This window comes from Pelodiscus sinensis, chromosome 3 (genome assembly GCF_052426305.1).
Source record: "Pelodiscus sinensis isolate ZL-2025 chromosome 3, ASM5242630v1, whole genome shotgun sequence".
In the NCBI taxonomy this organism is placed as follows: Eukaryota; Metazoa; Chordata; order Testudines; family Trionychidae; genus Pelodiscus; species Pelodiscus sinensis.
Window position 1 is genome coordinate 80,725,180 of NC_143054.1, and position 23,712 is coordinate 80,748,891.

At 43.8% G+C, this 23,712-nt stretch overlaps 1 protein-coding gene across 5 annotated transcripts in view; it reads right to left on the reverse strand.

Annotated features, from left to right (window-relative positions):
- METTL24 (methyltransferase like 24) overlaps positions 1–23,712 on the reverse strand; it is a 102,766-nt gene that overhangs the window by 47,004 nt on the left and 32,050 nt on the right. For all 5 annotated transcript variants that reach the window (XM_089776897.1, XM_089776896.1, XM_089776895.1 and 2 more), the window contains exons 2-4: positions 17,544–17,642; positions 12,551–12,690; positions 1,267–1,495 (exon numbers count right to left, since the gene is read on the reverse strand). In XM_089776897.1, the coding sequence (XP_089633023.1) occupies positions 1,267–1,495; positions 12,551–12,690; positions 17,544–17,642 (468 nt within the window). The remainder of the gene's footprint in view (positions 1–1,266; positions 1,496–12,550; positions 12,691–17,543; positions 17,643–23,712) is intronic.

The following is a 23,712-nucleotide window of genomic DNA, read 5'->3' on the forward strand; positions in this document are numbered from 1 at the left end:
ATAAAAATAAATGACCTTGTGAATATAAACAATTCTTTAACAATTTCTTCTGTTTTAATTATAGTCGTAAATGTTCTTGTGATCTTATGAATGGTGTTGTATTAAGCGGCACCCTTCAAATTCAGATTATGGATGGGCTGAGAAAACAAGTAGCCAAAATCATCAGCTAGCCTCTATTAAGAGCATTTAAAACAATGGTCTCCAACCTTTTTAGGGCCAAATCACTTTTCTTTTTAATTTAAGGCAACCCAGGATCTACCCCAGCTTTTCCCTGAAGGCCCAGCCCTTCCCCAAAACCCCACCCACTGCATCTTCCTCCCTCACTTTCATCTGGCTGGGGGACAGGAGGGAGCTTCGAGCAGGGGGAAAGTGTTGGGGTGCAGGAGTGTGAAGAGCAAACTCTGGTAAGCATTGTGCCCCATCCTACTGGAGCTCCCTCTTGCACCCAAACTTGCTCCTACAGCCTACACCTCTCAGTCCCTCTACATCCAGAGCATTTGGGTGCAGGAGGCGGCTCCAGGATGGGGCAGAGGGTTGGGTGCAGGACAGGGTGAAGAATGTGAGCTCTAAGAGGGAGTTTGAGTGCCAGCTTTAGGCTGGCACAGGAAGTAGGGGTGCAGGCTGCAGCTGGGAGGTACTTATTGAAGGCAGCTCCCAGTCAGCTGTACAGCAGGGCTCAGGCAAGATGCTTCTGCCCGGCCCCACGCCACTCCTGGAAATGCCAGCTGGCTGAGTGTAGGCACCGTATGTGTGTGTTCCCTGGAAAGGGAGAAGGTCTCCATGTGCTGCACTTCTGTCCATGTGCTCAAGTAGCACCCCAGTGCTGGGAGTGGGGGCAGCATTGCCAGAGGCTGCAGAGACTACCTGTACTCAGCCAACTGGTTGCTTCCGGGAGCAGCCTGAGGCCAGGCAGAGGCAGCCTACCTGAGGATCACAATTGCCTGGCAGATGCTCCAAGATCTACCAATCGATCACAATCAATGGATTGGTGACCACTAGTCTAAAAGGAGCAAGAGGGACAGAATATTCAGTGCCTAAATAGTGATTTAAAATCAAAGTGTTTGCTGTCCATGAACTGAAATAGCACCATAGAAAAGTACCCTCACAAAAGAATGTAATACAACATTTTGGGAAGAGGATGTCTATTCGAAAATGATTTTGGAAATGAGAGGGCATGCTTCAAGGCCTTCAATCTAGCAGGAATGAAGCTCTTGGAATTCCTTTTGCTCATTATCCTTGCATTATAATTATAGCACTAATTCCTACCTTCTGGTGTCCAAATTCATTCAAGATGGTGCCAAGCTTTTTTGTACGGCTACGTAGTTTATGAGCAGCAATTGCTGGATTGGGATCTCTCCAGTCAATGGACAGACGATGGTACCAGAGATGTTGTCCCTCCTGAATATGAGCTGATTTGATACTAGGATCAAATCGATGCACCTCACATCCACTGTTGGCCATGCTCATCTCAAACTGGTTATCATCACTGCCCAGTCTACAAAAACAAGCAAGATATTGTTATTGTTATTATTATTATTATTATTATTATTATTATTATTATTATTATTATTGCAAAGAAAAACGTAATCAACTGGAGAATGATCCCAGACTTTTATGGATACTCAAGAAGAGAAAATACTCCTACACATTGATTTTTGAAGCAAAACAAAGGAACTACTTTTTAAAATTGTAAACTTGTTATATGAATGTACAGCACCCTGGGGTCCTGATTCTGACTAGATCACCACAAATAAAAATTAAACAAATTGAAAACTCTCTCTCCAATTAAAATTAGGAATCAACACCAATAATCTAACTGCAAAAGGAAAATTAAAGAAATATTTACCTTCCTCAGTACAATATGCTAAGTGATCTTTAGAGATTTTTTGTTTAAATTGCTATAACCTTATTTGTTTACATATCAAAAATATTTATAACTGAGTATAGATCAACATGTTGCACACAATTAGTGAAAAAAGCTTCTTCAGAGTCAAGAAGCAAATGATATTTTAAGTATTAAGCCATCAGTTGTATGATCAATGAAAATGTTTGAGCATATACATATATTCTTCCATGTTTGATCTGCCTTCTCCTGACAAGATCACAATACGTCCATTTAGCCTCCAGTGCACATGCTCTTATAGTCCTCTCTAGTAACTAAGGTGTTAATATAATGAGAAATAAGTTTTTAAATGTGTGTAAAATTACTTTCCCATTGTTTCTAGAGTCTGCTGTTAGTTTCATAGTTCCTTAATGATGTTAGCTTAAATAATCCTTAAAAGGGCTGCAAACTCCATCAGGAGGGATAGGACTCAAGGACCTTCAACTGCAAAATAAGCAAACAAAACAAAACATAATTCCATTACACTGGTGCTATTTTCTCTGGTGAGCTAAACTCTAGAGCAGGGCTACTCAACACGCGGCCCACAGGCCACATGTGGCCCACAGCCCGTTTGTTTGCAGCCCGCAGTACAGTTTGGGTTTACATGGGGTGGGATCCTTTGAACATGGCCTCTATTAGGAATGTGCTCCACAATGGCGAGTCAACAGAACGGTCTTCTGTTGATATGCACTTTAGTAGTTAAATTCCTGGACTACTATTTCTCATTAAAAGTGCTGTCATATGGGTAGAAATCGGCTAAATATTGCTTTTTATTAATATACGCAGAACTGACTTAAATGGGGCCTGCGTGTTGTAGTCTTGCCTCAATCTTTGTATTCATGCCCGTCAGTGTGAAATAAGCTATTTGCATATATTTGCATATATATGCAACCACACTTAAGTTGTGGCCCTCGGCATGTGCTGTGAGTATTACTGTGGCCCCCGGGGCTTCCAAAGTTGAGTAGCCCTGCTTTAGAGGGTGCCAGTCACACACACTTAGACACTGACTGTTGCTAGCACTAAAAGACGCAGAAGAAAGAGAAGGAGGTGAACCCACCAGTCCTTCTATTACACAGAGCGCAGTCCCAGTCTCAGTTCCTGCCCGTGAGGAGTGAGGTTTTGAAGGGGTGGATGGGAAGTCACAGTGCTGCCTGGCCAGTAGAGGAGCCTGATCCATACTCCAACCCCATTGCACATCCAGTCACCCTAGGCCCAGTACTGGTTATATCTCAGTCAAAATTATACATGAAAGTGAAAAGCACTTCCGTACTCTGACAGGCTGATGCAGAAGTCACATTAGGCACCTTAACAGTATTTTTCATACTTCTTACACCCTCTTCTGCAGGTTAGACAAAGCTTGGCCCAGAATTTACAGTGGTTCATATCTGGCAGAGCACAGTCAGACACCAATTTATAACGAAGCTATAAGGTGCAAGTAGAAAACCCATAGCTGAAAATAGAATCTGGGAGCTTTCCTTTCAAAAACTAGAGATTCTAACTTCTGAACAAACATCAAACTTCCATTAGCTTTTAGTAGTAGTAGGGCTTTTATCGTTTGTGGACCAACCACTATAGGGCAATATATTCACTAAGACACATGCTCATTTATATTATGTAAATCACTCCCTTAACCTCAGTGGCCATCCAACTGTAAAATGTTGGCTGTTGTCCAGTATATTAATAATAATACAACACTAAATCAAAACTACAGCAAAGAAACTACTATAATTGATTGTGTGAAATGTGACCGTCTTCTGTCAAAAGTTTTGGAAGAAAGCCCACCTGTTATAATGGAATTCCTATAAAGCACTCTTTCGCTTTCAGAAAATGGAGTGAAACACCACTTAAAAAATTACTTCTGCTTATTTGTATGGAGGATTCAGTTCTATAGGATTCCACTTCTTCATAATTGTGTAGGAAGAGAAAACAGAGGATTCCTTTCCAGCAATTTACATATGTTGGATTATGGAAGAAAAAAAAGCCAAAGCAGTTGCTTAGGAATAAGAAGTTAGATAAGAGATGTGAAGATGACAACTGACAAAATTTAAATTATTCACAATTAGGGACTAATACTAGAACTGATGAGCGTGTAAAAGGCTCTGATTGAGGAAGACATTTCCCTGCGACAGTCTTTTTCAGTACTTTGAAATGATACTTTTCAGAGAGCCAGATGCTCTAACATCAGATGCCAGCAATACTTGCCCTGCTTTCAAAAGGATTTTTGCCTGTTTAAGGACTGCAGGATGAGGCCAAGAGAGTGGAAAACAGAAAAAAGTATTCGTGGAAAACAGGAAGTTGAAATGTCTTAGGTCATGCAGAACATCAACAACAAAAACCAACACAAAAAATTAGGTGACATTCAAATCTTTCATAACATTCAAATATGGCTGTGGTGTGGGTGAGGGTAAGTAATAATGCAGAACAGGGAACAAAGTAAACAAAAGATACTGCAGAAGACCAATCTTCTGCAGACCCTTTCATCTAACCATGTCTAAAAGAAAGTTTCTATCTCTATCACCAATGACTGTAAAGTGAAACATGCTATTCTCATTGGGCTTTTATTTTATACTAAGTAAAGATTATGATACAAAACTGCTGTAATCAAAAGCTATTCTGAAACTTCATGTTCAGTGCACTGGCAGTGGAAGAGATAGGGTTGCCAGATGGTTTAACCAAAAATATTGAACACCTCCCCCCTCCACCCCAAAAAGAACACTGGGGAAAACATTCTGTTGAGGAAAAAAAGAGGAAGACCAAAGCTGTTGAGCCAAAAAAGGGGGGACCCTAACAGCAGTTAAGAAAAAAAAAGAAATAAAAAAATAAAAAATCAGCATGGCTCCTTTAAGAAGAGGTTTTTTTTTTGCCAGCAGCCATTTTGTTTTTGTTCCAACCACAAGACATGCCCTTGTGGAACCAGGTAAGCAGGGGGGTGGGGGAGGAACGTCGGGGCGGGCCTGGCGGGAGGTCCAAGGGGTCCAGCGGGGGATTATATTACCCCCATTATAAAAATTATATCACCCCCATTATAAAAATTGTTCCAGCACCCCACCCTACTTCCAACCTTCTCTGGAGGAATAGGGGGGGGGAGGGTAAAACCAGAGAGATCCTAGATTAGACTATACAATTGGCAAAGCAAGAGTGCAGAGCATTAGTTATTCTCTACTTCTTGGAGTCCATACAGGGCCATGGGAAACAGAACAGAAATTAGAGTTGATGGGTTGTTTTCTGACTTACATGGGGCACCATGCGGGCCCCTGCACAGCCTTAGAATACAGAGAACACACATGGGGCATAAAAGCCCTTTGTCACATACTCCATTTCTAAGTGCACATTCCTGACCACTCGTGTATTACAGGTCTCAAGGGGACACGGACAGAAAGAAGTTGTGAAAAACACTCAATTTAAAGGTCCTATCTTCCCCTTCCATGGGGTTTTCCACATGGGAGAACATGGGGTGAGACAATTTCAGACATTCCTTGTGTCTGAGACACATCTTGAAGTGATTTTAAGGTAGCTTTCACATTATCTAACTCTTATACTGTAAGATTTTAGATGGTGTTTCAATAGATACTTAAAACCTAACCTCATAACTTTTTGAAATCCCTTATTATCTCAGTTTGAATGCCTGTATATTGTGTTTGTAACAGAGTTAAATAGAAGCAGATTTTAGCACTGATAATGCTACAGCTCGCTAATACATATTACAATTCCATATCATTCTGAGAAGTCCTGTCCCAAAGCAAAAAAGGCAGTGTAACCCATGCACTTAATAGGGAGCTATCTCTTTAAGAGACCCTTGTGGGAAGAGGTAGGAGTGAGTTGAGTGTTACTGTTGCTGGTTCAGCACTCCACCCAGAAGCTTCTGAAGTTGGGTCCAGTAGTTTGGGGTCAGACTTCATGAGCAAGCAGGCAGGGCAGATGCTTTTCTAAGGCCTGTGTGAGTTGGAAGAAGCTAAGCCAGGAGCAGAGAACTGGCTGCTGTTTCTCACTTTGCAGCAGGGTTTCTTTAAGTCTGTTCACTTGTGAGCTAACTGACTAGTTCAGGGGTCTCCAAACTTTTCAGCCCGAGGGCCGCATTAACTATCAAACAGCAGTTCGGGGGCCGACTACACACTTGAGGTCCAAATAAAAAACAATCAAAACATGGATGTTGTTTTTAATTATTTATTTAAGATTATTTTATTCAGTTATTATTTAATAACACATTGATACACTACACATGAACACCTGTATTAGTGTGAATGGTGAAATTGTTTCCTGGATGCCAAAATAGCAGACATTTCTGGCTTTAGATTTGTTGTCCCTAACATCAACAGTGACCTGAGATTATCATCGGACAAGTTTGTTCTCAAATTGTTCTTCACGTATTTCATTCTTGAAAATGTTTGTTCACACAGGTATGTTGTTCCAAAGATTGAAAGGTACCTTGATGCAAAAGTTTTGACATTAGGAAAGTCTTCCTTGGGCAAAAACTGGTAAAAACCCACCAGACCTATTTTGAACTTGTCCCTAAGGAGGTCATTTGCTTGCAACTCAATGACTTCCAGCTGCAGTTCATCTGGGCAACTGGCCACATCTGCTTCAAATGGGTTTTGAAACAATCTCACTTCTTCTGCCTTTGAATCCAAAAAGGTCTCCACGGGCCGGATGAGAGGGCCTCGCGGGCCGCATCCGGCCCCCGGGCCGTAGTTTGGAGACCCCTGGACTAGTTAATCAGTGAGCTGGCTGCCTAGCAGTGACCATAGCAGAGGAAGAGTCTGCCTGGACTCCAACTGAGGATTCCCTACAAGCAAGTGGAGAGAGACTTCAGACTCAGTATATGGTGCAGATTTGATATCAGAGGCACAAATTGAGACTTTGGTGAACCAAATCTAAGCTCTTTGGACCTTTCAGTCTTTTCTTACTGTGTTTGTGTGGACTGAACTGTTCATATTTCACCCTTAGTTTTCTCTTTACTTATGTTTATTATAATTATAGATATTATTTGTGGGGTATAAAATAGCTGTGTTCTGTTGTAAGTGTAAGCTGGGGCTGAATTACTGCATGCTATCACCCAGCTAAAGGGAGAGAGATGCCCTGGGGGTGGTCACTCGAATTGTTTAGCTCTGCAAGATAATTAACTGTTAAAACTGATGATATGTCAATACAGCTCATGCCAGGAGAGTGAAGGGATCCGAGGTGTGGCTATGTAAATCCAATTCAGCCAGGGCTGATGGAGGATCAGTGTTGGAATGGAATGTGATGTATTGTAACTAATTTGGGGCTGTTGTGGGGGTCACAAATCATGCTCTCTCTAAATGTGGGAACTGTAAAATATGACATCATCATTGTAAGAGGTCTCAGAGGAACAAGCCTCCCCCCTGCCAGAGTTGAGTGAACTGAGTTGCGGGGGGAGGGGGAGATGGACTTGAGTCAGTCTGCTTCATGCCTGCCAGGTGTGAGCTGTAAGACTGGCTCATCCTGCCCCTTTCCCCCTGGTTTTAAGGACAGACCTAAAGCAGACTTCATGAAGAGTCTTTTTGCTAGTCCAGGGGAACTGGAATCTTTGGCCAGCCTAGGTGGTGGCGAAAGAGTTTAAATCACTAAGAGTTGAAATCACCAGAACCATTGCAGACAGTGGAGTGGCTGGCGGGAACGACCAGTGGGTGGCCGGTAGGAGCGGCGGCAGGCGGCCTGTAGGAGCGGGTGATGGGGATGATCAGCAGGCAGCCGGTAGGAGCAGCACAAAGGTGGCATAGCCTCAGGCCCAAGGAGTAGAGTCATCAGGATGATGTGTCAGGGTTGTTAACAGAATTGCATAACTAATTGAATGCTTGTGTGATTTTGCATAATATCTAATGGTCGTGTATATAAATTATAATATTATGAGCCACTGTATGTAACCTAAGATATAGCTATATGAGAATACCCATACCTGTATTACGTCATTATTGCATTTTAAAAACTATGGTACATTGCTGTAAGTAACAGACTGACATGTTTGAATTTAAAATATACAAACTATAAATGAATATTCATGGGTCTAGATGTTGACCACATGAATATTCATAAGGAGGACTGTTTCTCATGAATATGGAATTAATATGTGTAACATCCAATCATTTTAAAACTATGTAAACAAGCATCTTACCCTTGACCAATCAATTTAAAGTGGTACCCTCATGAATATGCATGAGCGTGACCTTTATATGCCTATGCCACACCAGTTGAGCTTTTGCATCGGGGCGTCGGGCATAGACTTAGGTTAGACTCAGTGCATGCGTGAGAGGGTATATGAGGTCTAAAGTCTTGGTCCCTGATATATTGGTATGAGTGAGGTCTAGAGTCTTATAGGGAGAAGATGAACGGAAGGTTTATTCTTCTCCTCCTTAGGTTTAGTTTAGTCTTTAGTTAGATTAGATCCTCCTCGTCGTGCTTGTACGCTAGGCAGTGTCGGTCCACGCATGTCGGCTGTCGTCGTGCTTGTACGTCGGGCGCGTCGGGGTTTAGTTAAGGTTTTATTTTAGGTTAAGATTAGGTTTAGGTTACAATAGAGTCTAGCTTCCATCGCCATTGAGCTGCCTCCGAAGTGCAGGAAGAGGGACAAGGACTTCGCGGAAGGTGAATCAGGAACTCCTTGCACTCAACCAGCGCTTCGAGGGATCGCCTGGCAGCTCCTGGCCAAAGGATCGAGGTCGCCAGCAACCCATCTATCGTCTATGTGCTGCTAGACTGTGGTATGATTATTGTTTTATTAAGAGGGGACTTCCCCCTTGTTATGTTTGAGGTATGTTTATAATATAGTCTTGTGGTTTAAACGTATCCAAACTGTCACGTTTTTATTAACGCGCCACCGTCTTTGAGTAAGAGCAAATACCGGTGAATAGATACGGATTTTCGGAGTCGCACCTTAACATCATAACATTTTAATTAGGTTAATTAGTAGTAGTTAATATACGTTGTCACCCCTTACGGGTAACAGGGTCTTCACTGACTGGACAGAGCTGTAAGTGGGGCGTTTGACATGGGGTACGGAGAAAGTTTAGGTTAGTGAACGGAACCCTTACCTTGTTGGACTGGTGAGCCGCAGAGGCAAAAGACATCGCTCAGTCCTTTTGAGCTGGGACAGTTACTCGTGGGGGAGGGAGCTATGAACACTGTTTGTTATATTTTCCCAAGATAATGCCATGTGACTTCTCTCTCTCTTTCATTAAAAGTTTATTTTCGACACTCAGACTCTGTGCTTGCGAGTGGGGAAACATTGCCTTTTGGAGGTGCCCAGGGGTATGTGAGAGATAGACCCCTAGATATTGAACCCGGCCCTGGCTGCTGCTGGGCCTACCCGGTGGAAGGGTTACATAAGAATTAGATTATTTGTTTCTTCATAACATTTTATAAAGTTATTTAATTAAATTCATTCTTTTGGAACTTGAATGTAGGGAGGCTGACACTGTGTAATCCTTGCTGAAATTACTTACAGACTAAACTCTGGGTCTCCAGTACTGCAGTGGAAGTGGTGGTTTCTTTAGACACTGGAGAAGGGTAGTGAAATCTAGCCCACTCAAGGGGTATGTCTAAACTACATGGCTCCGTCGACAGAGCCATGTAGATTAGTTTACATGAAAAAGGGAAATGAAGCGGCAATTTAAATAATTGCCGCTTCATTTAAAACAAAATGGCCACCGCGCTGTGCCGATCAGCTGACTGTCGGCTCAGCACAGTAGTCTAGAAGGGGATCTGCCGACGAAGGGTTCTGGGGTCGGCAGATCCCCGTCTAGACTACCGCGCTGAGCCGACAATCAGCTGATCAGCACAGCGCGACAGCCATTTTGATTTAAATGAAGCGGTGATTATTTAAATCACCGCTTCATTTCCCTTTTTCATGTAAGCTAATCTACATAGCTTCATCGACGGAGCCAAGTAGTTTAGACATACCCAAGGTTACAGCAGCATGCATGCTAGAAGTTGAAATAGTTAAAATTAATATCAAAGGGCCTCAAGAGATTTTAGGCATAGCTCGCTCATACTGACATAACATTTCTCCCCTTTCGGCATAGCACTCACATACGCAGAATGTTTTCTTCAACTGTTCAAGATTACAGATTTAATGCAGGGTTGTCCCTTTACACTAAAGGAACTTCTGCAGTTGTGAGCATTTTCTCCTTCCATGGAGAATGTTGTTCATTTGAAGCAGCTGTTCTTCATTTGCTCTTTATAAAATGCATTAAAGGAGAGGAACATTTAAGGAGATTTTTGTCTTATTCAAACCAAAGAACAGAAGAATTAAGTGGTAATGAGTCTGAAAGACTATAAATAGAGTTTGAGGGAATTAAAGGCTACTTATCTGTAACCCAATCTACTTTCTTTTTAAAAGCCTTGCATTGGGCGTATGATTTTTTTACACCTTTCCCTCCCCCCCCCCCACACCTCATAAAAAAATTGCATGGTGAAGTTAAAAAAAAAATTGTGAAAAAAAGTCAAAGATACCTAAACTTTGTTTTGGTGTTAAAATAACAATGTTTGTTTGAAATGAGCGGTGTAAATATTTCAGAAAATAAGAGAATACTAGACAGAAGATGCACTCTCTCACTGAGTAAACATTCAGAACTCATCTGTAATTTTCTCCCAGTGAGAAAACTCTCTCACCCAACTGTTTTCAGCCACAGACTCTCAGTTCCTCAGATCCAAAGCTCGATGAAGTCAATAGAATGACTCTCTTTGACTTTCATGAGCTTTCAAATAGCCCTTTTACTTTTGGCCCTGTCATAATCATTGGTATACAAACACATTTCTTGGCTCTTACAACTTTGAAGGAATGGATTGATTTCTTTTTGCTAATTATTAAATCCACTTTACCAATATTGTAGAAATAAACTGTACTGGCTCAACGGATTAGCGAGGGGAGATAATGTCTCTCACTATGTCACTGTTTTGAAACTGGCCTAGGACAGTAAATAAAGTTTAATTGACTCTTTGGTGAACTATGTGAAAAACTGGTTCTTATTGAGCGTCTTTATAATGAAGCCTCGCAGCACCACTAGTGGTAGTGTAATTGTGAAAGGGCAAAGAATGAATGGCTCTATAGATTAAACTCTCTGCAGAGGAGGAGCATATAGCACGTGGAATTTGTATTTCTGCCGTCTATGAAGTACTAGCTGTGCAAATTGAGAATGTCAATCTCAACATTTTGTGAATACCAAACTGCTTAAAACATTTTTAAGTAAGGATGTCAATGTGTAGAAGACTACACAATTAACCGATAATCCAAGGCTTATCGATTAATCCTGTTGACTATATGCATTCCCCCTTCCCTTGCTGCCTCTGTATGAGAGGCAGCAAGAGGAATGGGGGGTGGAGGCAGGAGCTGGAAGCCAGAGCCTGTGAAGAGCTGGCTTTTAAGCTGGATCCCCACGTGTACCAGATCCCATGGACCTGCCTGCACCCTCCGCCTCCCTCTCCCTGCCCCCCCAGTGCTGTTGCCTCTTTTAAGCCAGATCTCTGTGCGTGCCGGCTCCGTGGACCCACCTGCCCCCCCTTGCTGCTTCCTATACAGGCAGGGAGAGATAGGTAGGAGTCGCTTCACTCCACCCATCATGCTGCTGCTTCTATCAGAGACATCAGCACAGTAGAGAGGCAAGTGAGGTTGTCAGAGCAGCCTCTGTCCGCAACGAGCCCAGGCCCATTAGGAAGCAGCCCCTGTCCACGGGGATCTTGGACTCCACGAGGGGGACTGCTGCAGCGGAGCAGCCTCCATCTGTGGCAGGCCTAGGCTCACTGTGGACAGAGGCTGCTCTATGGGATTTGGAGCAGCCTCTGCCCGTAGGGAGCTCGGACCCCCAGGGACAGGGGCAGCTGTTGCAGAGCAGTCTCTGTCCGTGGAAGCTGGGGCACTCTGCACTGCTGCTGCCCTGCATTGCTGCCTCTGTATCAGGTCTGCATGGGGAGCTGTTTTTTAAACTGGCTCCCCTCATGGACCAACTTCTGCCTGCCACCCCAGGCTACTGCATCTGCTAGAAAGGCAGCAGTGCAGGGTAGCAGAGGGCTCCCTGGGAGTGGGGCCGGGAGCACATTGGCTGCTAGCCTCGCACCTGAGAACTATCGAATAGTCATGTAACCATTAAAACTAGATGTGGTTACATGACTATTTAATTACTATCTAACATCCCTATTTACAAGAAGGTCACAATCGTGTTTATTATTTTAACACCTAGGCACAAATGTTCTGTCACTGACTCCTGACAACAGAGAAACACTTTCTCACATTGAAAAATCTGATTCTTGGCCAGGGAGGGAGAAAAATATTTTACAAATGATTCCTTTGAAGTAACTGATAATTATATAAGACATTCCTGCTTAAAGAAGGAAGCTTTTGCTTTCCAGTTCACTTCATTAACTTTCATCTTCTTCTAATGAAGCCTTCACTCTACTTTGCTACTTTCCATTATGTGCATCTTTGACACATCGTATATGGGAAAAGAAAGGGAAGGACCTCACAGAAAGAGATGTTTTCCTAAAATCACATTCCACAACAAGACGCCAATACCTGTCAACAAGTACTAAAGGTAACTAAAAAAATCCCCAATTTTTATTAGATAAAACCCGTTATACTTTGCTTTTAAAAGGGCCACTTTATTCTAAAATGCATTCATGTTAAAATGCTGTGTTTTTTCCTCCAAAAGGAGTACTTACCCCAGTGAATAGAGACGGCATTGCTTGCTTTTCATGCGATGAACTAAATTGAACCTATCATCAAGACAGATTGACCATGGCTTCTTTATACTTTCAGAGTTATCTGTCAGGCCGTTTATATTCATATGTTCACATGAAATCTGTTGAAATCAGAAGAGGTTTTGTTTTAATATAACAGGCAGAACACTAATTTCTTTACTGTTGGTTTACTTTGAGGGGGAAAAGTGAAGGGGTGGAAAATTAAAAATGGTTTAATTATAAACTGAGTTACAATCAGATACATGGCTATGAAAACTGGTTGTTTTTTCCTTGTTTGTTACTTTTGTTGGCTGAAGAATGTGGTGGATCAGAAAAATCCCTCCTAAGACTAATATTAAAGGCATAACTAAGCTTCTGTATTATATACTAATCTATTTCCCTAAAATCTGTTCACTTGAGCATAAAGTGCTCCTTTCACACCTGAAACTGAATTTTCCATTTGTATCATTGGGGGAAAAATCTTGTGGCACTTGATTACCTAGACTACAGGTTTGTATTCACTATTATTATTTATACAGTGCTATCAGTGTGCTAGATAATTTACACACAAACAAAGCTGCTGTCTTCTGTTTCATCCAGGTAGAACCTCTGACAACTGACTCTCATCCAATTCCCAATCTTGGCCAACACTAGGAAAGCACAGACCCCAGCCTACTTGGAATTGATGAGACACAACAACTAAATAATGAAGTTAAAATGGAAGTTACAATTCCTGCTACAATTCTAGTAGTCACTATCTATATCCTCTATAATAAACCAATCAGTCACTTTTAATAAGGCCTAATCTTTAAAATACCATTATCTGAAAAATTACCACTTGGAGGGTTGCCTGCTGCATTTCCCATCCTCCCTTCCCCCAATTTTTATCATACCACCTATGGTAAATTCATGAAAACAAAGAATTGTTATTCATGCTGTTCCCAGGATTCACTAAGCCATAAATAAAAATGTAGCTTTTCTTCTCTCTACCATTCAGTCATATAAAAATCAGCAAACAACTGGCATGGAAACAAACACATAATACATTGGTGCTCATTTTGAAATATATTTTAAAAAAATCTACATGCTACAGGAAATCAATTCACAGTAAAATAAACAAACTTCATAATGCTAATAGTTAATTGATTCATGATACTTAGGAAAATACAATGCTCAGAATTTAGAAAGCTTTTAACAGCTCTTGGAAGCCTGGGAAAAAGGAGAGGACTTTATATGGGGAGCCAGGAGCCCAGGGCTGCATTCCTAGTTCAGCCACTGACCTCGTGCAAAATCTTAAGTAACTCATTTCACTTGTCTGGGCCTGTTTGCCTCTCCATCATTCCTGTCTTTATTATTTATTTAGATTGCATGCTCTCAGGTAGGGGCTTGTCTCTGACTAGGTATTTATACAATGGGCTCCAATCTTGGTTGAGGCCCCTTGGTGATACTTTAATACAAATAATAATGAATAAAACATATAAATGTTCTCATGATAATCTAATCTTAATATTTAAAGTGCCCCCCTTCCCCCCAGGTGCACACCTTGCTGCGTTCAAGGGATATGGTATCTTCTTGATTCGGCAGCACCGGTCTTTCATTTCATTTAAACTTGCTCAGTCCACAAGAAAAACAAGACCCGATACCCAATTCTATAAATATCTGTCATTTCTTGTGGCCTTCACACCTTTTATACAGGGCTATCAGTATTCATCAGTAATTCTGTAGCAGATGTAAGATCAGCAATGAGGGGTCTCTTTCATTTCTTGACTTCATTTATGCCTGGCCAAGGAGTCAGTAATTACTCTGAGAACTGAACTTCTTGATTGCCATGTCAAAAGCTATAAACTCTTTATTAATTGATGCTCTTGTAGGTTTTGACACCACTAGCAGATTCTGCCACAATTCATTAAGTCACTGAACAATGACAGTTTTCTGTGCTCTGAACCTTCATCAGCCTAAATATCTCTACCTGACAACAAGAAGTATAAGTACCAGTAATTTGGACCACTTAGATCTTACTGCCTTCATTCGAAACATCTTCACTCCTGCTTTCTCAGTACTGTTCATTCTAGTGAGTGCTTAGGGAACAGATGTCATTGGAAGAATGATTCAGGTACTTCTAAACACACAGCTAAGGCACTCATAGGTCTGCAGATAAGCAGAGACATGTTACCATACAATTACCAATAGACAGGAACAATGGTATACATGCTCAAAGACAGATTCTCTGCTCTCTCATCCTCACAAACACTGTATGAAAAAAGAATCTCTTATGGGAGTGACACAACACCCATCTTATAAAGTTTTGTTATTCTTAGATGCAAGACACTGCATAGACACGTCAAGATGTTCAGAAATGACATGTTGGGAGATATGAGTATTAGAATACCCTCCTTGTTCTAACTATCTAGTAGCACTTCCCATTCTTTCTTGGGTGGAAAACACATACAAATGTCATTGTACAAACTTACATCTTTAGCAAGACATCCAGGCCTGATTTTCAAATCTGCTGAGTGCTTGCAGCTCCCTTTAACCTCAAGTGGGTTTCTAAATATTCAGCACTTTAGAAAATTAACCTCTCTCCTCCTCCTTTCACCAATGTGTGGGTGGGTATAAGAATATCTTGCTACAGAAAGATTAGAACTCTATTGACATTATTGAGGAAGCCTGTTTAACATATAGGAACCTGACACCTTTCCTAAACTGGTTGAGGTACCCAAAATGCATATTTTTAAAGACAATGTGTGTAGCTACAAATTGAGACCTGGGGGGTGAGGGAGTGTGCAAAGTCATTTGCTGTTCAGAACGGCTGGTGATTCCCTCTAGGTCAGTGGTCTCCAACATGTTTATACCCAACATCACTTTTTAAATGACAGAACAAGCCAAGATCTACCTCCCCGCCCCTTCCTTGAAGCCCCACCCTCTCTATTTTCCTCCTCTCCATCACTTGCTATCCCCAACCCTTATACTGCTGCTTTTTTTCCCAGTTCTTCTGTAGGAAGAGGTTTTTCCAACATTTGGCCTGTCTAGACTTGACTAAATGTCAGAAAAACCCCTTCTTTTGGAAGCCCCCTTATTCCTCGTGGAAAGAAGAATATAGGGGTGACCGAAAGATCATGTTTGCTCTTCCGCTAAAAGAAGCGGAAGAACAAACGCATCCCTGGATGCAGAAGAGTTTTTCTGGGATATCTCTGGAATCCTGAAAAACTCCTGCAGTCTAGCCGTACCCTCGCTAGGTTGAGACAGGATTTGTAGGCTCTGGGGTGGGAATAAGGGATTTGGTTGTGGGAAGGGGTGAGAGGTGCAAGCTTCTAGGAGGAAATCTGGATGCAGGAGAAGTTGGATAAGGGAATGCTGGCTCAGGGAGGGGGCTCCAGACCAGGCAGTGTTGGGGTCAGATGTAGGGTTAGGGTACTAAGCAAGCCACAGACTTCTAGATGTGAGGGTTCAGGAATTTGGGTTGGGGTGTGTGAGGGGCTCAGGGCAGGGGGTTCCAGTGTATGATAGGCTCAGATGAAGGGTCTGGGGGAAAGGGGAGTGCAGGAGTGTTATGATGCTGTGGCCAGATGGAGGCTTGGCCCCAATTGGGGGTTTGTTGGCCAGGCTTCATTTTTAAATAAAATACTGTGTCAAACATAAAAAGTTTCTGCATTGTCTTTATTTATGAGAAGGGCAGGGAACCTGTTTTGAGTCAGGGGTCACCCAGAAAAGTCAGCTGCGGCCACACAAGTGAGATGCATAAAAAACCACCTAATGTGGCCCCAACTGTGTTGGTGGGAGCAGGGGACATAGTACTAGGGAAGGGTGCTAGTGGGTGCTTCAGCAGGGGACAGGGTGCCAGTGGGTACAGAGTTCTGTGGCTGGGGACGGAGGAGTGGGGACAGAGTTCTGTGGCTGGGGAGTGGGGAAAGGGAACAAAGTGCCAGTGGAGGCAGAGAGTCCCCTGCACCCACCTCCTCCCAGGATTTCTCCCCCACCCCCTCCGCAGGGAAGCCGGCGCGTGCCTTCTCTGGGCCTGACTCCCCCCTGTGCGCGCTTCTGCTGGGGCCAACTCATCCCTCCCGTGGAGCAGGGAAGCCCCCAAGCGCGCCACCCCCGGGGGTAACCCTCCCTCACAGCGCAGGGAAGCCCCTGTGCGCACCTCCCCCGGGGCTGAAACCTCCCCCCGCACCGCAATGCAGGGAAGCCCCTGTGCACACCTCCCCCAGGGCTGACCCCTTCCCCCGCCACGCGGTGCAGGGAAACTCCTGCGCTCCTCTTCGGGGCCCACTCACCCCTCCCGCGGTGCAGGGAAGCCACCGCACTCCTCCTCCAGGGCCGACGCCCCCTCCCGCAGCACGCCCGGCATGCCACAGACCTGAGGGAGGGAAGCAGCCAGCGCACTTCTGAAACTTGCGGAAGTGGCGTGAAGCTGCAGGATTTCCATCCACCCCGCAGGAAGCCGGCACTACCTCCATTGTCGCTGGAGGTAGGTAGTGGGGCTTCTTGGGGTGGGGGGAAAAATGGAGGGGGCCTGAAAACCTCGCAATTGACTGGTCGAGGCCTTGCGATCAACCAGTCGATTGTGATCGACCGGTAGGTGACCACAGCTCTAGGTGATGCATGCTCCTGGTGGGAGGAGGGAACTGCCAGCCACTTTGAACAGCTAATGACTTTGTGCACTCCCTTGCCCGCAGGTCTCAATTGGGCGAGTGACAGGGCAGGCCATGGACCGAATCAAACAGCTAGGCAAGTTGGATCCGGCCCATGGGCCTTATCTTGCCCACCCTATTCTAGCCTCTCTTGATTATTATATTTAAGTTGATTGTTGATTTTAAATTGCACACTTTCTGAAACAAAATATCTAATTCTAAACAAGATGCAATGTGATGGGGTACTGAAGTAATTGAAACTCCTGTTAAAGACTCTTTTTGGGAGAAAAACTGATTGTGTTTTTCAAATTGTTTTCAAACTGGATATCAAAATGAAAACCAACCTGAGGTGTGGTGATATATTTCAGGAACCTCAAGGCCTCATAATTCAAGGAAGGAGTTGGACTAGCCCAAGGCTGTAGGTCTACGTGCCATCGTATAATCTGTAAATACAGGGAAAAAAACCACTTGAAGGAATGACATCTCTCAGTAAAAGCACAAAATGCAGGGGCACAATATATTAAATGAGATTTACATTTAAGTATAAAGTTTTCTAAAATGTGACACTGACATGCACAAAATCAGAATGTGAATTGCTAAAATCCTACAATCGTTCATTAAAAAAATTATATAGGTGAACATGCCATTCTGCTAACACAGGAACCTTATACTGAAAACAGTAATCATCAACAATAAACCTCAACAATCAGTAGGTTTTCTTTTGCTAAACTCTAACTTTATAATTCAACATGGTATTCTGAATTTTTAAATAAAAGGTCTTTTATTCTTTCATGTTAGCCTAAAAAGAAAGAGTTATCAGAATTTTTTGTTTTCCTGAAAAATGGCGGCATTGTTGCCCACAATATTATAACTCCTCATTTTCATTTCCAGAAGGAACTAGTTTCAGTGAATGCTTTTCATACTCTGTGTGGGGCCCATGAGCTCAAAACCTTGGCAATCCTGTCAGCTTTTCAAACAATACTACCCACAGAAAGTAGAACAGGAAAGGTCGTTTAGAAATGTTTGCATACCAACAGGGTGCTGTACTCCCAGCAGCAATACCTTCCTTAATGAACCATGCTTTTGTCATTTTAGAATCTAGCCTTTCCCTCAAACACACACACAAAAGTATATGCAGAAATATACTAAAATTAAGACAAATTCCTTCTGATTGAGCTCTACCAAAAAGATTATTTTTTGGATTGTGACAGTCCATTAGTCTTATAATAAATTAGGTAGTGTCCATCTTTCCTAGGCCATTTGTGATTAATTGAAACATCCAGAAAGACAAACATGGTTCTTCATAACACTGATTTGCAACAACTAACCAAACCAAACAACTAACCAAACCAAAACTGTCTATGGTCCCAACAGGGTCTCCAGACAATAAGGTCTAAAATCAATAAAGTAAAAGGAAAGAAAACTAACTGGACTGAATACTGAGAGAGCTGAAATCTTGGGGAGGAAGGGGGAACCTCCCATTAAGCTGACACACACAGCAAGTGGCAGCCATCTCTCCTCAGAATATAGGAAAAATTTTAGGGATATAGGGGACAAAATGGATGGACAAAATCAGAAAAAGGAGAAAAAGGGAGAAGCTCAAAGGCAAAGATTATTAGACAGTAACTCCAGAACAGATGGAGGTTTTTGCCTTGACCTGCTATCACAAGTTCATTATTTTTGTTAAGTAAAAACAGTTTGTGAGTGAATATGAGCCAAGTGATCCGCAGATAACTTTTGTTGGTTTTTTGTTTTGTTCATTTTAACAGTGAAGATATGCTGAACATTTTAGAAACTTTTGCACCAATAGCCAAAGAGTAGCCACGCAATTCCCCTCTCTATGTTGTTTTTTAGCTTCCTTTAATTTTTTGCTGTTAAACAAGGACTTACGTCCCACACTGCACGTCACAGAAGCTAAAATATCAAGAAACCCACTTGTGGCCATTGATACTCTGATTTCAAAATGTTATGTTCAAACTGCTGATGTCAAAGTTAAGTATTTCATGTGGCTACATATCATTTGTGATGACAAGAAGGCTGTAGACCTGACAGGTTTGAAAGCTGAAATAAGAATGAAGTCTGGCAATAGTGTTTAGGCAAAACCAGGAGTACCCAAACAGCTGTGTAAGCTATTCTGAAGTGTAGAAACCTGCAGATATTCCATACAGGAGTGGAGTTACAGGGCATCCATTGTTGCCTTGGCACCTGAAAATTCTCTTTATTACCAGTTGACAGAGAAAATATAACTCAGGTATTAACCGTCTGTAATGAGATTCTCTTTCATATTGTAGGATGCTAAAGAATCACGGTGGCTTTCTCTCTCTAGGTTTTCTGATGTTTTTCTTCTCACAGTGGACTAGACTGCAACATTACATTCTGCTTTGCATAAGCTGCATCACATCAGGAACAGATCAAAACTGCTCCTGTAGATCTATACCAGAGGTGGACAATATTTTTTGATGAAGAGACACTCCCAAGAATTTGGAAAGTGGTCAAGGACTGTGCTCTTCTAGTATATTAATGGAGGAGGTACGGGGTCTGGGATGGAAATTGGGTGCAGAAAGGAGCTTGGGGTAGGGGATTGGGGCGCAGGAGGAGGTGGGAGGGTCTGGGTGGGACTTTGGGTGAAGGAGGGGGTTGTGACTGGGGAAGTGAACCTGGGGCAGTGTAGGGCCTGGGAGGAGGTATGGGTGCGGGAGAGGAAGCAGAGGAATTGGGTTATGTGAAGTATGGGTGCAGGGTTAGGGGGCTGGAGCTTGGGAGGAAGGAGGGGCTGAGGTGCCAGAGGCAGGCTCTGACCAGGAGACTTACCTGCACAACTCCCAACCAGCAGGTTTCTCAGGCAGGCTCCCTGCCTTCCATGCCCCTGCACAGGCTACAGGGGCCAAGTGCATCTGTGAATAGCTGTAAGCCTGAGAGGAGGGGAGAGAGGTACTTCTCACACTGCCTGTTTTTCAAACAGGAAGCCCATTGGCTGGAATACTGCCAATTGTGTTGAATGGGGGGGAAATGTGCAAAGCCTCTCTTCCATCGACCCCCGACTCCACAGTTGTTCAAAGACAAACAAGGCCCCACAACGACTTTTCTAAGGCTCCCTGCTGGCGTGTGGGCCCAATTCAGTGGCTTTGCAAGACAGATCTAGCTAGGGTTGCCAGGTGTCCGGTACTGACCCGGACAGTCCAGTATTTTCACCTCCTGTCCGGTAAAAAAAATTCAGAAAATACCGGACACCTAAAATGTCCGGTATTTTCTGATTTTTTTTCCCTGCCAGGAGGCAAAGATACCAGACACCTAGCAACCCTACACACACTCAGCAACCAGGCCCAGCCCCCAGCTCTCCCATCTTTGGCCCCCTCCACTTACCTGGTTCCACAGGAAAGCTACCTTCTGGCACCAATCAAGAAAACGAGATGGCCACCAGCAAAAAACCTAAAGACTTTTCTTAAAGGGGCCATGCTGTTTTATTTATTTTTTGCTTAATAACTCTCGGGGTCCCTTCCCCCCCCCCCCCCCAACAACTTTGGTCTCCCTTTCTTTTTTCCTCAACAGATTTTTTTCTCCAGTGTTTGTTTGTTTGTTTTTGGGGGGGGGGGGGGGAGTGTTCGGTATTTTAGGTTAAACCATTTGGCAACCCTAGATCTAGCCCGTGGGCCGTATTTTGCCCAGCCCTGCTGTAATGTAAGCCCCAGGTTAATGGGACTTGAGTCAGCTGACTCATGTTACAAATCCCTAGGCTTGAGCATCTACATTGTGTTTTACCCCTACAATAAGACTTTTCTAACATGCTCAAAACTAGGTTCTATAGTGCACAGATCCAAGTCAAGATAATCATATCCCAGAGTCATTTCCTCCTCTCCCCTCAAAGTGTGGCCACTCAAGTCTAGGATTGTGGTACACCATGGGAAAATTTTCCAGCTAGCCCTGCGTGTTAAGGAAGTCTGAATAGCCTGCCAAGCAGTTATTTTGGTCTGGGCATGCCCAGACCTCGGTGCCGGCAATATGGATGAGGTGCATTTTGATAAACTTCTGTTGCTTGCGCTTTCACTCCTGTGTTAGAAAACCGGCACAGCATCTGGGAGGCACTTGTGGACATTTTGATGGTGTTTTCTGTCCCCCGCAAAGGTACGTGATGGATTTCTTGATGGAACTATAGGAAGAGAAGGCAGCAGAGGAGGAGGCGTGGTACCCTGGCATCTCAGGCTAGCACTGACAGATGCTACTCAACAGACCTGCATTGCTGCTGATGTCCCTTACATAGCACCACTTCTGGAGCCGAGGCACAAGCACAAGCTGGTGGGATCCCATCATCATGCAGACTGGGTATGAATAGCAGTGAGTCCAGAACTTTCAACATGAAGAAAGCTACATTTCTGGAGCTTTGAGAGTGGCTTCTCCCCAACATAAGGAGACATATCAGAGGTCGCCCTTGGGTCCTGGCTCCTACAAGTTCATTGCCAACAAGATTGGGGTAGGAAAGCCGACTGTGGGTAAAGTGAACGGGAAGGTAATTGAGGCAATCAGGTGTGTGAGTTAATCCAAGGTGGCAGGCATTGGTGTTGTTCCAGAGGTAACTGCTGGCTTTGAGAGAATGGAGTTTCCTAACAGTGCCAGGGCCATCGATGGGACTTATGTGCCCATAGCTTGCCCTTCTAAAGAAGCACCTGAGTACACACTACAGAGGCCACTGCTCCACTGTTATGTGGGCCAGAAAGGCAGATTTATGAATGTTTACATTGACTTTGTGAACTTTTCCGTGACAGCCTGAGTTTTTTTGCTCAGGAGACCACATTCATAGATAGGCTGGGACACTATTCCCACCAAATGACATTTACTCAAATGGAATTACTGTCCCCATTGTTATTATGGGGGAGACCATGCACCCCTTCTGCTTTGGCTTACAAAACCCTACTCTAGTTTCAGAAGCCTTGTCAAAAGAAGATTTAATTACATTCTTAACAACTGTGGAATGGTGTGGCTCAATGTGCTCAACCTCTTGGAGTTGTCTGTCTGGATTCCAGTGTCATCAGTGCTGAGTGCAGTACTATGGCTTGCTGTGCTCTTCACAACCTTTGTGAAGCCAGTTGAAGCCATTTGCCCCGAGCTGACCTAAGGTAATGAGGGGTCGCTGGATTGGTATCCTCTGCCAAAAAGTGCAGCTACCGCTGTGAGAGCTGATTGCAGCAGAAGTCAGGGAGCTTTGTCTTTGCACATTGTGGACTTGCATGGCCCAATGGAAGAGTGGGAATAGTACCCATAGGAATATGCTTGTGGAGGAAAAGTGACTTATTAATTTTTTGGTGGGGGACAGTGCTTGTGCGAGGTGTGGGCTTTACTGACATGCAGTGTAAGTCTGAATGACATGGTGAATAAGGAATTTGGTTGTGTGGGAGAGGGGGTAACATGGGTGTACAGATGGAATGTACTGAAACGTGAATTGCTATATCTAGCTAAATAGAGGAATACTGTTTTCTTACTAGTGCTTAATTGCTCCTAAACACGTTTTTAGTTTTATCTCTAATTATGATGGTATAATGTGATGCAGAGATAGCAATATATTTTCTTGAAAACATTATGTCCTTTATCTGTAAACATGTCTTAAAATAGTAAAACATACACAGCATTCAGGAGACCCACTGCCATTGCAAAACCAGACCAAAAAAAAGAGCAGGAAATAGTTAATACACAATACAGTAAAACTCCGGTGGTCCGGCATCCAGTGGTCCGGTTCGTCTGATGGTCCGGCACCAACTGCAACCCAGAACCCGGGAACAGGTAGATCCGCAGGTGACAGGCTGCTGCTGAAACTCACAAGAGATCATCTCCCCTTCCTTGTGAGTTTCAGCAGCAGCCTGTCACCTGCGGATCTACCCATTCCCACCACCTCCCTCCCCCTTAGGCAGTAGAGAGGAAAGGTAGATTGGGAGCCTGTTGCCGGGGCAGTGTAATTAACTAGAACTTCTTGAAACAGCTGCCTGCCTCTCCCTCCCTCTCTGGTTCTGCCCCTTGCAGGCTGGTTTGGCACACCTCCGGCCCCTCTCCCACCAACCCCTACCTTCCCCTGCCCTCCCTCCTCCAGGCAGTAGAGAGGAAAGGTAGATTGAGAGCCTGTCGGCTGTGGATCCAGCCTGAGGCAGTGTAATTGACTAGAAAATTTTAAAACAGCTGCCTGCCTCTCACTGCCTCTGTGGCTCTGCCGCTTGCAGGCTTTGCCTCCCTGCAACAGGAGGGAGGGTTCAGACCCCCGCCCGCCGACCCCCTACTCTCCGCCCCAGGCAGTAGAGGGGAAAGGTAGATCGAGAGCCTGTCGGCTGTGGATCTAGCCGGGGAAGTGTAATTGACTAGAACTTCTTGAGGCTGCTGCCTGCCTCTCTCCTCCTCTCTGCTTCCGCGGCTCGCAGGCTTTGCCTTCTTCTAAAATGGCAGAGGGTTCAGCCCTTGCGGCGCTGTTCCCCTCCAACGAGACCCGCCCCTGCCAGAGTACCTCCTGATAGTCCGGCATTTCTGATAATCTGG